Source organism: Dipodomys spectabilis, unplaced genomic scaffold (assembly GCF_019054845.1).
Source record: "Dipodomys spectabilis isolate Male_0828 unplaced genomic scaffold, ASM1905484v1 ptg000199l, whole genome shotgun sequence".
NCBI lineage: Eukaryota > Metazoa > Chordata > Mammalia > Rodentia > Heteromyidae > Dipodomys > Dipodomys spectabilis.
Genome location: NW_024870876.1, coordinates 1759558 through 1774927, shown reverse-complemented (window position 1 = coordinate 1774927; position 15370 = coordinate 1759558). Strand labels below are relative to the sequence as shown.

Genomic DNA, 15370 nt, shown 5'->3' with positions numbered 1-15370 from the left:
CTCCTAGAGCCACACATAGACCCCTTTGCTGGGAAAGAGGAGATCCAAGCCCCTTTGGTTCTAGTAGGACCATTGCAGCTAGGGAATTTACTTGATTCTCAAGCTGAGAGAAGTTTTCTAGGTGGCTAAGGTCAGTGTGTACCTGAGTAGACAATTCCCCCTTTTTTCTTTATATTAGCACCACAGTTCCAACTGCAGTTGACTCCACAATTCCCAGTCCCATTAGTACCAGTACCAGGATGAGGACTCTTTTCCATTGGGGTAAGGAAGGTGGAGGGTAGATTAGGGTTCTTCCCTCATCCCCATCATATAAGTACACTTGGGGAAGAATATACACTAGAATGCATAATAGAGGGATGCTTTTAAGCATAGAGGAGGAGGCACACCTAGTTAGCCCATTTGTACAGGTAAACCGAGTATGGTTAGGTAATTGGTAGAATACTTCAAAACTATCATTTACTACAATTGTTTTATTGCAAATTGAAGTATAGGAGGAGTGCTGAAAGGGGGGAGCAAGTCCCAGTTTCCTGCACATCTCCCAGCATTAGTCGAGGCTGGTTACCATTGGCACCAGCTAGCATCCCTGGTCGTACTTAGTGAATTGATAAAACAAAGCCTAATAGAGTAAGGGGGTTTTGAATTTAAACAAAGCCAGCAATATGCTCCTCGCCACAGCCAAGTAGGCCTCCTTGGGCTAGCCTGGTATTTTCTTTGAATAGTGAATAGAATGTCTGGATCCCTTCCTGTTACATAGTCTTATGCCCTGTGTTTACCCTGTGTCCCAGATGTCTCTGCTATATTTTATCTTGGGCTTAAACTCTACTGGGTTGCAAGAATCCACCTTATAGGAGGAGGGAGTAGAGGTCTGTCTGTACCTCCCTAGTAATGCCATTTCTCCTATATCACTGGTTCATGTGAGTTTCCAGATACTAGTGAAGTCCCAAAGACAAAAATTAGGACACATGCAAAAGTCTTAGTCTAAAGGGTATTGGGAGGCTTGAACTTTCTATTCCATTCTCTCCTTTGAGCCGGGAATGATGTAGCCATTTAAGGATGTCATTGCCATAGGAGTGGTCAACCTGATGGTGTAGAGTCCCTTTTAGATGGCTGTTGATCATTTTTGGTGAACTTCTAAACCCAAACAGAATCTCCAGGTTGGAAGGGATAGGCTGGATCTGGGCTGGGCCATAGCAGCATGTAGCAGCATCTCCCCACATCTCTCAGACTGATTGCATACCTCTTGCTGGGCTGCTTGCATGTTCTATAGACTGGTTAAAAAAGCATATTTAACTTAACGTATGGTGGGAGCTTGACTTTAATGAAATGTCCCAATAGTTTCCTTGTTTTCCCTGAGTACACAGGTTTTGGAGGCTGTCCCTGCTCTGGTCTTTTAGGACAGTTTAAGGCAGTGATCCCTGGGTAATTTATCATAGTGACAACTTTTATTAACCACATTTCTTAATAAGGTTAGTGTTAGGTTTTTAAAAAGAGGTAGCCGAGTAAGAACAGCAGCAGCACTCACTTGGTATTCAGGTAAGGGATAGGTTTATTCAGTAGAGCTGCTGGGACCAGGCAAGGTTGGCACTCCACGTGGCTGGCAAAAGAAAGAAGAAAGAGAGAGAGGAAAGAGAGAGAAAAGAGAGCTAGAAAAGAGCAGAGAGCAGAGAGAGCTAGAAAAGAGCAGCGAGAGAGGGAGAGAGAGAGGAGAGAGAGAGAGAGAGCAGAAAAGAACAGAGAAAGCTAAAATAGAACACAGAGAGCAGAGAGCTAGAAACGAACAGAGAGAGTGCCTGGGCCTGTGCTAGGCCTTATCTAGGGTATCGGTGGGGAAAGGTGTGGCCACATCAAATTCAGATGTGACCTCAGCGGATGCAGATGTGACCTCTTCCAGGTGTCCCAGTTGCCTAGGTAATGCAGGTACTGGGTGGAGACTTTGCTGCGAGGAGGGTGGAGTCTGCTAGCCATCCAGGAGCGGACCTTACAGAAATGTCCCTAGCTACTTCTGACATCTGGCGACTAGGTAGAGAAGTTAGGTGACAAAGGCAAGAATATAAATTCCTGTTCAGTTAATATGTAGACAGGTATAGACATTGACTGGGCAGGCTTCTTACTTCCACTGACCTCCCGGCTCTGGTTAATTTTGAAAGGGCAGGCACAAAGTAGCTGATGTGACATCATCTCCTCTTACTCCTCTCCATGTTCCCTTGTTCCCCAGATTGGCTGAGTCTAGGTGCTCATTGCTGGGATGGCTTGTCCCAGTTGGTATTCAAGGTTTGAACTCAAGGCCTGGATACTGTCCCTGAGCACTTCTGCTCAAGGCTAGCACTGAATTACTTTGAGTTATAGTACCACTAATATTCAAGGAGGTTTGAACTCAAGGCCTGGGCACTGTCCCTGAGCACTTCTGCTCAAGGCTAGCACACTTTGAGTTATAGTACCACTTGCAGAGTTTAGCTGGGAGATGGAGTCTTAGGGATTTTTCAGCCCGGGGTTGGCTTTGAACTGAAATCTTTGCCACAAAAGCCTTTTATTATTTCCAATTAAAGCAACAAGGAGATCAAGTAGAATAAGTAGAGCTTACCTGCTCCTATCAAGAACTGACCAACAAATATTCTGCAATGACAAAACTCATTAGATGTGATGAGAATTTTAGCATAGATATGCCCAGTATTTTAGAACCATGTAGTCAGTAGTAGAATACACAACACAGAACAAAAAAAGCAAAACTCAAAACCTAAAATTTTTTTTTTGATTCTTGCTTGTTTTATTTTTTTATTTTTATTTTTTTAAATTTTATTTTATTTTATTTGAGAACATACTGTACAGAGGGGTTACAATTACATGGGCAGGAAAATGCATACATTTCTTACCAAGCATTGCAGCCTCCTCCTTTGTTTACCCTTCACCTCCCTTCCCAGCCTCCCCCCTCCCCCCCACCCAATCATACCCCCCTCCCCCCCCACTGACATTGTAAAGCTGGTTTTGACATGACATTTTGTACTTCTCATTGTTGCAACAGGTCCACCTGAATCCTTAAACGACTTAAAACCTAAAATTTTGACAACGTTTAGACATCTTTGCTAACAAGGCACATCAGATGGTTGGGCCTCAGTTACCAGGGCCTGTGAAAAGAGCAACTTGTTAGATGGAGTAGTAAACTTAGTGGAAGGTTAAGGGTCAGATGGGCCAAACCCTTAACCCACCACGTGGCCAAGATGGCGAATTCAAGATGGCGAATTTCTGAAAGAATGCAAAGAAAGCCTGAACAAATAGACCAAGCCTACATTGGCTAGCCTTTGAGAGGGAACCTAGAGGGGAGTCCCTGGGACCCAGCCTGCATCGCACTCTTCAGGGCATAAGCCAAAATGTAGAAAAGAGAAAGGGATAGGGAAAGTTGGACATGAATGGCAGAGAGAGAGCAAAGAGAGCCCAAAAGTAAACAGACTTCTGATCATTTACCATTGCAGTAGCAAAAACTGTGTACTTCTGAGAATGGCATAAAATTAGGCTCTCTGGCTTTCCAGGGAGCGCAGGAGGCATTTCAAAGGGGTTTCACGGCTCAGGCGTGATTTGCAGCACCCCATTAATGAGTAGGAGAGTCAGTCTGGTGAGTGAAGGAGAGCTGACCAGGCAGAAGTGGCGTCCCGACTTCCCCCAGAGCCCTCTAGAGAGAAACGGCCAAGCCCCCAAAGCCAAGCATCCTCGGCTTCAGAGGTGACCAGCCTTTCAGCTAAAGGCCGTAGGAGCTCTCTGGCGTGGCGCCACGTCTGGACAGAGACTGAGTGACAGAGAGCCGTAGAGAGTAGTTTCACTCACCAGAGTAGAGAAGTGGTGTGGACGTGGATGTGAAGGCAGCAATGGTATTGATGCGCTGTGTCCGCAGCAGACAGACTGGTTCGCAAAGGGCCGTCAGAACTGTGGGTATTCCTCAGAGCAAAAAGGGAAGAACAAAAAAAAAGAAAAAAGAGGGGAAAAAAGAGAGAAATCCCAGCTATCCTGACTTTAAGCCTTTATCTGAGTCACGGCACCATTTATGTTAGGTTTTTAAAAAGAGGTAGCCGAGTAAGAACAGCACCAGCACGCACGTGGTATTCAGGTAAGGGGTAGGTTTATTCAGTAGACCTGCTGGACCAGGCAAGGTTGGCACTCCACATGGCTGGGAAAGGCCTGGGAAAGAGAGAGAGGAAAGAGCTAGAGCAGAGAGAAAGCAGAGAGAGCTAGAAAATAACAGTGAGGGAGATAAGTAGCAGAGAGCTAGAATAGAGCGGTGAGAGAGCAGAGAGCTAGAAATGAACAGAGAGAGAGCTAGAATAGAACAGAGAGAGAGCGCCTGGGCCTGCGCTAGGCCTTATCTAGGGTATGGGCGGGGAAAGGTGTGGCCACATCGAATTCAGATGTGACCTCAGCGGATGCAGATGTGACCTCTTCCAGATGTCCCAGTTGCCTAGGTAACTCAGGTACGGGGTGGAGACTTTGCTGCAAGGAGGGTGAAGTCTGCTAGCCATCCAGGAGTGGACCTTACAGTTAGAATTTTTTTGAGCGGGGGAAGACATAGAGGGCTTGAACCTGTAATCATCTCTCACAAGTGTGGGTCCACATTGGCACACTTGTTACCACTGTTTTCCCATGCCTCATTTTACATGTATTTTGTCTTATTTTGGTTCCTTAACCTTAAGGGGAGTTGATGGGCAAAGATCCATCTTCTGTATCTTCTTCAAGGTGGGTAGGGGCATTGGACCCTACCTAGCCAGGAACCTAAAACCTTAGCCTCTTTTACCAAGGGGTTGCCAGAGTCATATGTCATTAGGAGCAGTATTTACTCCAGACTGGAAAGTACATACAATATTTAACTTTTAACAACTGCATAGACTTTTTGGGCTATGGTACTGTAGCCTGTATAGCACTCTGATTTGTAAAGCATTTTCTTGACTGACTGGGGAACCTGACCTCTGTGACCCTTACAATGTATAATAGCAACCTATGCAGGTTCCCAGATAGCTCTTAATAGAGACATGATCTCAGGTCCACAAACTTCCTTTCCTGAAAAGATAAATTTACTGTCAATTAGGGCTTTGAGCAGATACTGGGGGCTGGCATTTTATTAACTTAAAATTATCCCCTTTTTGACAACCTTAGCTTTTTGCTACCCACTATAACAGATGACTGACAGGCAAGGGTGTAAGTTCCCACCCAGTTACAAAGCAGACAACCCTGGACATTATTAGATCAGTATGCTTATAAACTATTTTCTTTTGATCTCCCAGCTCTGATTAATTTTGAAGGTCCAAGCACAGTGACTCCAAGATCTGATGTCATCTTTGCCATCTAAGCAGTATCTTTTAACTGCCTCTAGATACCTGTCATTTCCAAGACAAGCTAGGAACGACTTTTCCATATTGGCATTTCCCTTGGTCAGTCACTGGACTTGAACTCAAGGCCTGGGCTCTGTCCCTGAGCTCCCCAACTCAAGGCTAGCACTCTACCTCTTTGAGCCACAGCTCTACATTCCTGCTTCTTCCAGTGCTCTGCTGGTTAATTAGAGATGAGAGTCTCACCCAGGAACTACCTGGGCTGACTCCAAAATACAGCCTTTGTCAAACAGCCCCCTTTTTTCTACTTGAAGCAACAAAGAGATAAGTAGAAATAGTCCCCGAACATGGTCTTACCTGGAACTTATTAAGAGGCAAAGTTATATTTGACAAATTTATAAGAATCATCTGTAGTCATCAGTTGGCCTGCCTGTAATTCCTCAACAAATTTATAAAGGCAAAAACTTAAACAGCTATTAAACAATTGTTTTCTAATTTTTCACTTAATATAGCACTAATTGAAACCATTGTTACCAAATCAAACCTTTGTGATTACAATGAAGAATGCAGGAGAATAGGCTCTGGATCCAAGGAAATGCACATCCTTGAGAAGCAAACATTATACACCAAAAAGGCCTTAACATATATACTTTAGTGAACTTCATTAGTCTAAATTTTTTTCTTTTTCATTTTGAAAAACATTTAGAACAATTTTTACTTTTTTATTTTTATCCAGGATCCCAGTTTTGACTTTTTTCCATACCTTTTTACTGTCCTCTCCTTTACCATGTTACAGCTTAGCTTTTATTTGCATTTGAATAATCCCTTTGAAACATTGAAGCGCTAGGTCCCTTTATCTCTTCACTTAAAAAAAAAAAATACATGTAAGTGCAAATAGCATTGAAACCAGATTGCATCACAGATAAACCCTTTTCAACCCTTCTTTAAAGCTTTTTAAAATTTCATACATTCCAAGGGACAGCTTTAGAAATATTAATTACTAATTCTATCACCCACCACACCTCAGTTTTTTTAATGTCCATCTGTAAGAAAAGAGACAGAAGCAAAGATGAGCCATCTTATGTGATGGGCAACCCCATCTGATTCCTTAGGGTTAGAGTATCTGCTTTTGTGCCAGCTCACCCTCTCACCCATCCTTACGGCAAGGTAAGCTGCACCTTTGCCAGATCAACCCTTATGCCTTGAAGATGGGCCACCACTGGCCCATTAACATTTTGTTTTTTAGTCTTTTCTCTTTATTTTTGACTGCAATAACAATCAAAGCGATTTCAGACCAATAGTCAGAATGGGAAATGTCTTTAACAATTAAACTATTATACTTAAATTCCTGATACTTGACCTCAATTTTTTTAACAGTAGAGGAAAATAAATCCTAAGTCCTCAAGAGATTTGCATTTTTGATAAGCCAGACAACTCTTTTTTTATGACCTCCCCCTTTTTTTTATTGTGAGAATACTGTACAGAGGAGTTACAATTACATGGGCAAAATAACAAGTACATTTCTTATCAAGCTCAAGCACAACTCTTTTTTTTGGGGGGGGGGTCCAGTTGTGGGGCCTGAACTCTGGGCCTGGGTGCTGTCCCTCAGCTCTTCAGCTCAAGGCTAGTGCTTAATCACTTGAGCCCCAGCAGCACTTCTGGCTTGTTTTCTTTTTGCTTATGTGGTGCTGGGGAATCAAACCCAGGGCCTCATGCATGCAAGGCAAGCACTCTACCACTGAGCCACCTTCCCAGCCCAAGCACAACTTTTGATTACAGGTTTTTGGTTTTTTTGGTTGGTCATGGGGCTTGAACTCTGGCCCTGGGCACTGTCCTTGAGCTCTTCAACTCAAGGTTAGCACTCTCCACTTGAGCCACAGTGTCACTTCTGCTTTTCTGTTGGTTAACTGGGTTGGCTTTGAACTGTGATCCTCAGATCTCAGCCTCCTGAGTAGCTAGGATTACAGGTGTGAGCCACCAGCACCCAGCTTGATTATAGTTCTAAGAGCTTTTATTTTGAACATGTTCACACACTCTCACACACAGACCCTTGTGCATAAAGATCTTAATGCACTCAAAAATGAATATTGGCCGTACATTTTTGGAATCTTAGTGGCAAGAGGTACTTTTGCCCATAACTAAACAAAATATCTTACTCTTACAGATGACCAAGATCTGAGACAAAACTTTGCTAAAAAATTAATAAATCACCTTAGCATCCCTCAGCCCCATTCTCTAGGGTTTGCTTCTGTTAGCAAGTTATTAGTATACCAATTAACCTTTGAATACCTTTAGATAAAGGAAGGGTATGGGGTTACCTGAAGCTAACTCTTCGCCCACGTGGTGGGCTGACCCTGTCTTTTACTCAATTTTAGACAAGAGCACTTTAGAATTTTAATTTAAGTTGCCAAAGTTAACAAAGGATCAGAACCAGGACTGAAGCTGCCTGTGCCCCACCTCCAACTTCCAGCTGGGCCATTGAGTAGGCTACAGCTACAGCCAGATGCTAGAACTTTGACTCCCCCTAGAGATATCCAAATAATGAACAAGGACACGAAATCAGTACCAGACAAGACAGGAACACAAAAATTGAAGGCTGAGTAGGGGCCTCTCCCACCATGAGTGGACCTTCCCCAGTTTAGCCCTAACCACAACTCTCTTCTGTCCTGAGAGCAAACCATGAAACCAAATCCTTGGGGGAAGAATAAAGCCAGTCAATATCACAAAGGGAAATAGAGACAAACAACTCAAATCGACAAGACAAACAAAAAGGGCCCACAAATTCAATTGGATCCCACTCTAGGGACCTCCAACAGCTACCATTGACATCTTAGGGGAGCTGGTGGCAGGGAGTTCAGGCCATGTCTGGCTCTCCCACAGTCCACTCTGAGGCACCTAGGGGTCATGATATGATTTGTATTAGAGTTTAATCACCATTCCTTGGTTTGGACCATTGGTTGTGAACCAGTTCACCTCACCTAACTTTTCTTCCTTCTGGTTCTTCTAACTCTTTAAATTTAGAATGTGTCAGAATTACATTTTTGTTAGTCACTATATAATACTAGCACAGTGGGCTGAAAATGAAAATGAACTTTTAGACACCAAGTCCAGTTCCACATGTTGGAGTTCCTCTTGCCCATATATGACAAAGAGATATGGTGAAAAGCAGAGAAAAAATTTATTGGATGGCAGCTATGGAAAGAGAACAGTTTAATATATCTCCAATCATCTTCAGGGACATAGACATTTACCTTAGACTAAATAGAGAGTTTTGGGGAGTAGAGGGTGAAAAAGTAGGCATAGTTAGAAAGGTCCCAAGTTACATGTGTGTGTTGTCAGAGGTGGTGATAGGTGGTTTGACAGTCAATTGTCTCAGAATTCGACAAGTGAGGATTTGTTACAATAAGAGTCATTGATGCCTGGCAACTGTTCTAGTCCTTCCTGGACTCTGAGATGGCTCCAGGGTGACTACAGAGAATAATTGCTCAGAATAAATGACAGGACCCAGGTACAAAATGGAGGATTCTGGGACTGCTAGCCTTTATCCTGCTAGCCTGTGTTTCCTAGCAAAATTAACCCCTTACAAAAAGTATAAGATTATAAATAAATAAATAAGATTATAATAAATTATAAAATAAATAAGATTACAATAAAATATAAATCATATTTTACTTAAACATTAAAAAATTGCTATTGGTAATTTTAATTCATTCTCACAAATCTCATCTTGATCTGAGAAATCCTATTTTCTTTTGCCTACTCAATGATTTTATGAGTGTAATGAGTTATTCACATGTATATGGTCAATGTTGGTGTAAACTTGTGCTGCTAGTGATTGAAAATCATAGTGCATTTGAATACTATTATGTACAGTTGCTAGGGTTATATCATAAATCAGATACAAGTCCAGTCATGAGAAAACAAAGACACCACATTTTGAAAGGTCAAATTTGGAGTCTTTTTAAAGGTTGGTGACGACAGATGTACTCTTGTCTCAAATATCTGCAGCCCCCAACATAGCTCACACCAATTTTTTTCTTTCAGTGAATTATATCATATCTCCTTAAAAATTTATTTTGTTTTATTGTAAAGGGAATGTACAGAGGGGTTACAGTTACATAAGGTAATGAACACATTTCTTGTCAAACGTTGTTACCCCCCCCCCCTCATTTTTTTCCCATTTTCACTCCCTCTAGCTTCCCTCTCAAGTTGTAAAGCTCATTTCCAAAACATTGTCTTGTGAGTATCACTGTTGCATTGGTTCACTCTTTGTCCTTTTTCTCACCATTTTGTTATTCCACTTCCTTCCTTTCCCCACATCAGATAAACATATATACAAGACACAGGGTAGCAAAATAAAAACACTAAACTTTTAAAGAAAAAGACCAAACGTTTGGGTGCTGGCAAAGCCCTAACATAAAGGCATCAGGAGAGGCACCAGAAGCAGGGATTCCTGAATTTCCATATCTTTTCTAGGGCTCAACAACAGGTGCATCTGAATTGCATATCTTCTAAAACAGAACCCCTCCTGTTCCATCCACTGAGCTAGGCATCTGCAATCCAAAGGATGGCTTGTTTCACCTCTAGACCTTGGAATCTGGGTGGACAGCCTCATTATCTGGTTAGGAGCCAGGATGGTTGTGAAAACAAGATGACCTACTTAGACATAGTCTTTCCCTTACTTCATTCCCCACTGGTTTTATATACATAAAATCAAATAATTGATTTCTCAAGTAGAAAGCTGCATCAAGCCCTTAGAACTGAGAGCCTACCCAAGTTACTTTAACCAAAGTTTTACAAATGAGGCTCTCCTGGCATATACTTGTTTCAGTAGCATAATGACATAGCCAGTCTTACCCAGTCAGGCTGGGTAAGATTTACAGAGAGAATGTCCCACAATAGTCTTAGTTCCAGCAGATCCAAAGTGGCCTTCTTCCAGGAATCAGCTGCATGTGATGGAGTCAGGCAGGAGTCCTGTCTACTTTCACCATGGTGCCGAGGGTCAGGATGACGATGTAGAGTCCCCTCCAGACAACTGTCAGGCCATTCTTGAACTTTATCCAAATGGAATGTCCAGGTTGGAAGAGATGGGCTGGATCTGGGCTAGGCTACAGTAGTATCAGTGCAAATATTTTGGCAGTGGCCTGGGGCAATTTACCAGGGTGACAACTTTTGGTAATGAGATTTCTTTTTAATAAGGTTAGGATTTTCTAGACAGACATAGAAGGCTTGAGCCTGTAACCATCTCACCCAAGTGCAGTCTTCACACTTGCCATTTGTTACCACTGTTTTTCATACCTCTTCTTTTAATTTATTTTGCCTTATTTTTCAAAAAATGACTCTAGTCCCTTGATCTTAAGGGGAGTTGCTGGGAGAAGATTCATCTTCTGTAACTTCATCAGGGATACTGACCATGACTAGCCAGGGATCTATAAACCTTAGTCTATTTTACCAAGAGGTTCCCAGGATCAGATGTCATTAGGAACAATATTTACTCCAAACTGTAAGGTACATACAACAATTAATTTTTAACAACCACACAGACTTTTTGGGTCTACAGTGTAGCCTGTTAGCACTTTGGTTTGTAAAAGCACTTTTCTGGCTGCTTGGGGAACCTGACCTCTGGTTACCTTAATAATGTCTAAGTTACGTGTGCAGGCCTTTAGACAGCTCTCAATAGGGACATGATCTTAGGTCCACAAACTCCACAAACTTCTTTTCCTGAATTTGTGTGGATGGTGCCAGCCCCAGTTAGGGCTTTGAGCAGATACAGGGGGGTGGGATTTTAAACTATCCCCCCCCACACACACCTATTTGAAAAACAGCTTTTTACTAGTCACTATCACAGATCTCTGCCCAGTTATGAAGTAAACAGACATGGGCATTAGAAAGAATGATTACAAACTATTTTCCCATGACCTCTAACACATGACTCCAGGATCTGACATCATCTCTACCATTTGAGCAGTGCCTTTTAGCTGCTTCTAGACATTCTGTTGCTTTGTCCCAGGAGTGTATTTTTCACACAGGAATAAATGCTCCATTGGCATTTCCCTTGGTTGGCTGCTGGACTTGAACTCAGGCCTGAGAACTGTCCCTGAGCTCTCTAGCTCATGGCTAATGCTCTACCACGTTGAACTACAGCTCCACACTTCTGCTTTTTTTCAGCACTCTGCTGGCCAATTAGTGATGAGAGTCTCACAGAGACCCTTTTCTGCCCTGGCTGGCTTTGAACAGCAGTTCTCATTGATCTGAGAACAAAAAAACACTTTACTCCAATGAAGCAACAAGGAGGTTAGTAGAAATACTCCCTAAGCATGGTCTTATGTGGAACTTACTAAGTGTCAAAGTCACTTCTGGCAAACTTGTAAGAATCATCTGTTTCTCTGTGGGCCTAACTGTAATTGCTACAAAAGATCTGTAAGGCTAACTGGAATAGCAATTAAACAATCATTTTGTTAGCCCTAATTTTTCCTTTCTCCACTTTGTTTCACTTTGAAACAAACATTTAGGACAATTTTTACTTCCAAATTTAAATTCAGGAACCTATTTCTGATCTCCTTTCCAAGCCTAGCATTTTACACTTTAGCTTTCACTTGCATTTGAATAATTCTTAGAAACCCTGAAGCACTAGGTCAGTTTTACCTTTCTCTCCTCACAGCCTCATTTTTTAAAGCTGCCAGTTTTTTTTCTTCTGTATCTGAGCTCTCTCAGAAAACCTTTGAACTCAAATTAGTTTTTTACACTGCACCAAGAATCCAGACTTAAGAAATGAATATCAGAGAAACTTTTTGCTTTTTTACCAAAATGCATCTAATTGCAAAATAGCATAGAAACCAAGTTACATAAAAAATTAAGCCTTTATAACCCTCTTTTAAAACTTTTATAACTTTTGAAACATCCTAATGGACAGTTTTTAGAAATACTAATTACATTACCCATTTTACCATCAGCTTTTAAATGTCCATCTGCAAGGGAAAAGAAACATAATGAGGATGAGCGATCAGACACATCCTATAGAATGGGCATATATCCACCCAACTCGTTAGGGTTAGTTGAAACACTTTTTTGCCAGCTCACCCCCACCATGTGTGGAGCCCCTACTAGGACTATCCCGTCATGCATGGGTCCTCTGTAGGGCCTGTTCCACCATGTGTTGTCTGGCTGAGCTACACCTTTGCCATATCACCCCACCCCTGAAGATAGTCCCATCCTAAGTTTTTTTCATATTCTTTCCTCCTGATCTCTGACAGATAAAATCCAAAACAGTTCCAAACAAATAGGCAGAACAGGCAATGTCTTTAACAGTGACAAACAAACCTTTATACCCAAATTCCTGACACTTACCCAAAATTTTAACAGTGGAGGGAAATATAGCCTAAGTCCTCAAAAAATGTACATTTTTGCTAAACCAGATAACTCATGATTACAATGCTAACAGCCTCATGCATTAAAAAAAAAAACAAACAAACAGATGTTTGCCAGGTGCCAGGTGGCTCTCACTCATAATCCTAGGTACTCAGGAGGCTGAGATCTGAGGATCATGGTTTGAGGCCAGCCTGGTCAGGAAAGTCCATGAGATTCTTTTATCTCCAATTAATCACAGAAAAAGCTGGGTTGGCACTGTGGCTCAAGTAGTAGAGTGCTAGCCTTGAGCAAAAGGAGCTTAGGGACAGTGCCTGGGCCCAAAGTTCAAGTCCCAGGACTGGCAAAACAACAACAACAACAAACCCATGGATTTTTGCCAATCTTACTCTTGCAGATGATCAGGATTTAAGACAAAACTTTCTGAAGAAACACTTTAGCTGGGCCTCATTTCTCCAGGCTAGCCGGGCATTTTAGCATACCAGGCGGCCTTTGAATACTTTCCTATGGAGGAAGGGAGGGGTTACTTGAAGCTAATCTCTTAACCCACCTGGTGGGCTGGCTGACTTTTACCCAATTTTAGACAATTTTCACATTGCCAGGATTTAGTTAGATGTCTGAACCAGGCCTGCCAAGGCCACTTGTGCCCCACCTCTGGTACACAGCAGTCCTGGACCATGCCCAGCTGGAGGCTAGACTTTCATTTCCCCAGAGATGACCAGATGAACAACAAAAAAACATAGAAAACAAGGATCCACAAGACAGGAACATAAAAAAGGAAGGTGGCTGGATGGGCTACTTCTACCTCCGCCATAACTCAAACTTTCTACTGTCTTGAGAGTCAACACTCTCTACAGTGTGAGAGTGCTACCAGAATACCAGATGTCGGGTAGTCCCCTATCATGGCAAGACACTGGGTAGTCTTCCACCACACCCAGATGCCTGGTGGTTTCTCATACCATGACCAGATGCTGGGTAGTCTCTTACTTACTTATTATATGAAATATATATATATATATATATACATATGTGTACATATAAATATATATGCATATATATACACATATTTTATTGAAAAGGTGATGTACACCGGGGTTACAGTTATGTAAGTCAGGTAACAAGTACATTTCTTTTTGAACAGTGCGACTCCTCCCTCATTTTCTCCCATTTTTGTCCCTCCTGACTCTTTTCCCCACTAAGTTCACTTGCTATATTTTTATTAGTACTTTATGGTTTTGTGTAAAATAGTGTGATGTGCTACACTATCTTCTATATGTTGCATCTCTTGATTACAGCATTTTCTCTTCTGCTTGATTTATTCTTGTTTAGATCATCATAGCCCTAGAAAGAATAGATATTTTATACACACATACACACACACACCCCTAGTTTAAGTGTGTGCAGTTGGTTATACTATGCATATTTGTGTAAATGCATTTTGTGATGATCACAAAATGATAAAATAGCCTAATAGTGCATTTTCACTATATGTATATATATACATATATATATATATAAACATTCACATTTTAATGTTCTCTGCACACTGTAGAGGTGAACAACTTCTGAAATGAAATGCAGTGCAAACTGCATATCTGTGGTTTGGGATCCTTTGTCAGAGGTATGTGCCTTTAACTAAGCTCATCATATGATCTGTTTCTGGATCTTATGGAAGAGGATGCCATTTATTCAGAGGTTCCATATGTTTTCAGGTGTTTCAAGAGCCAAAAATATATTGTTATGAAGTGAATGGTTTTCAATTTGTTGTTCCGTGTTTTCTCACATTTAAAAAATCATGTAATATGAATTATAGGGTACCGGAGATGCTGATTGTCATTTTAAAATTAAGAAGAACTTGGAAAATGCATCTATAAGCTTGGAATCTGTGAAGAGCCCAGGGCTGTTTGTTGGACTTCAACCAGATGGAAAGGCAAAAGCAGTTGTTTATACCAAAGAAGAGAATGTTTGCTTCTATCCACAAGTTATCCAATGTATGTGTAATGTAAAGTACTTTACATTTGCTTTGCTTTATAATGACTTATATAATATATGATAATTTCATCCAATTTTACTAAGAAAAATCTCCAATGCTTTACATAATTCTAGTTATAATATTGAACTCTTTTTAAAAAATTATTTATTTATTTATTTATTTAGTGCTGGTCCTAGGGCTCTGGGCCCTGTCCCTGAGCTTTTGTGCTCAAGGCTAGTGACTTGCCACTTGAGCCAGTGCCGTATTTCTGGCTTGTTTTCTTTGTTGTTGTTGTTTTTAATGTATTATGTGATTTCTTGTTTCTTTTTTTTAAATAAGTTTTTTATTGTGAAAATACTGTACAGAGGGGTTACAATTACATGAGCAAGGAAATTTTACCAAGCATTGTTGCCTCCTCCTTTGTTTTTCCCCTACCATCTCTTCCCTTCCCTTCCCTCCCTTCTCCACAACTACACACCCCCCCACCTAAATTGTAAAGTTTATTTTTCGACATAGCATCTTGTACATCTCATTGTTGCAATGCGTCAACCTGTATCCCTATTTAAACAATTTGTTTTATGTGTGTGGTTATTTGGAGATAAGAGTCTCAAGGACGTTCCTGCTCATGCAGGCTTTGGACCACAATACTTAGATCTCAGCTTCCTGAGTATCTAAGATTACAGGCAGGAGCTTTAGGTGCCTAGCATCCTTCATAAGTTTTTGC

At 41.4% G+C, this 15370-nt stretch overlaps 1 protein-coding gene across 1 annotated transcript in view; it reads left to right on the top strand.

Moving 5' to 3' along the window:
• The window catches only part of Rp1 (RP1 axonemal microtubule associated), a 172292-nt gene that overhangs the window by 113885 nt on the left and 43037 nt on the right, over positions 1-15370 (top strand). Inside the window, exon 15 of the mRNA XM_042696149.1 lies at positions 14488-14665. Within this exon, the coding sequence (XP_042552083.1) occupies positions 14488-14665 (178 nt within the window). The remainder of the gene's footprint in view (positions 1-14487; positions 14666-15370) is intronic.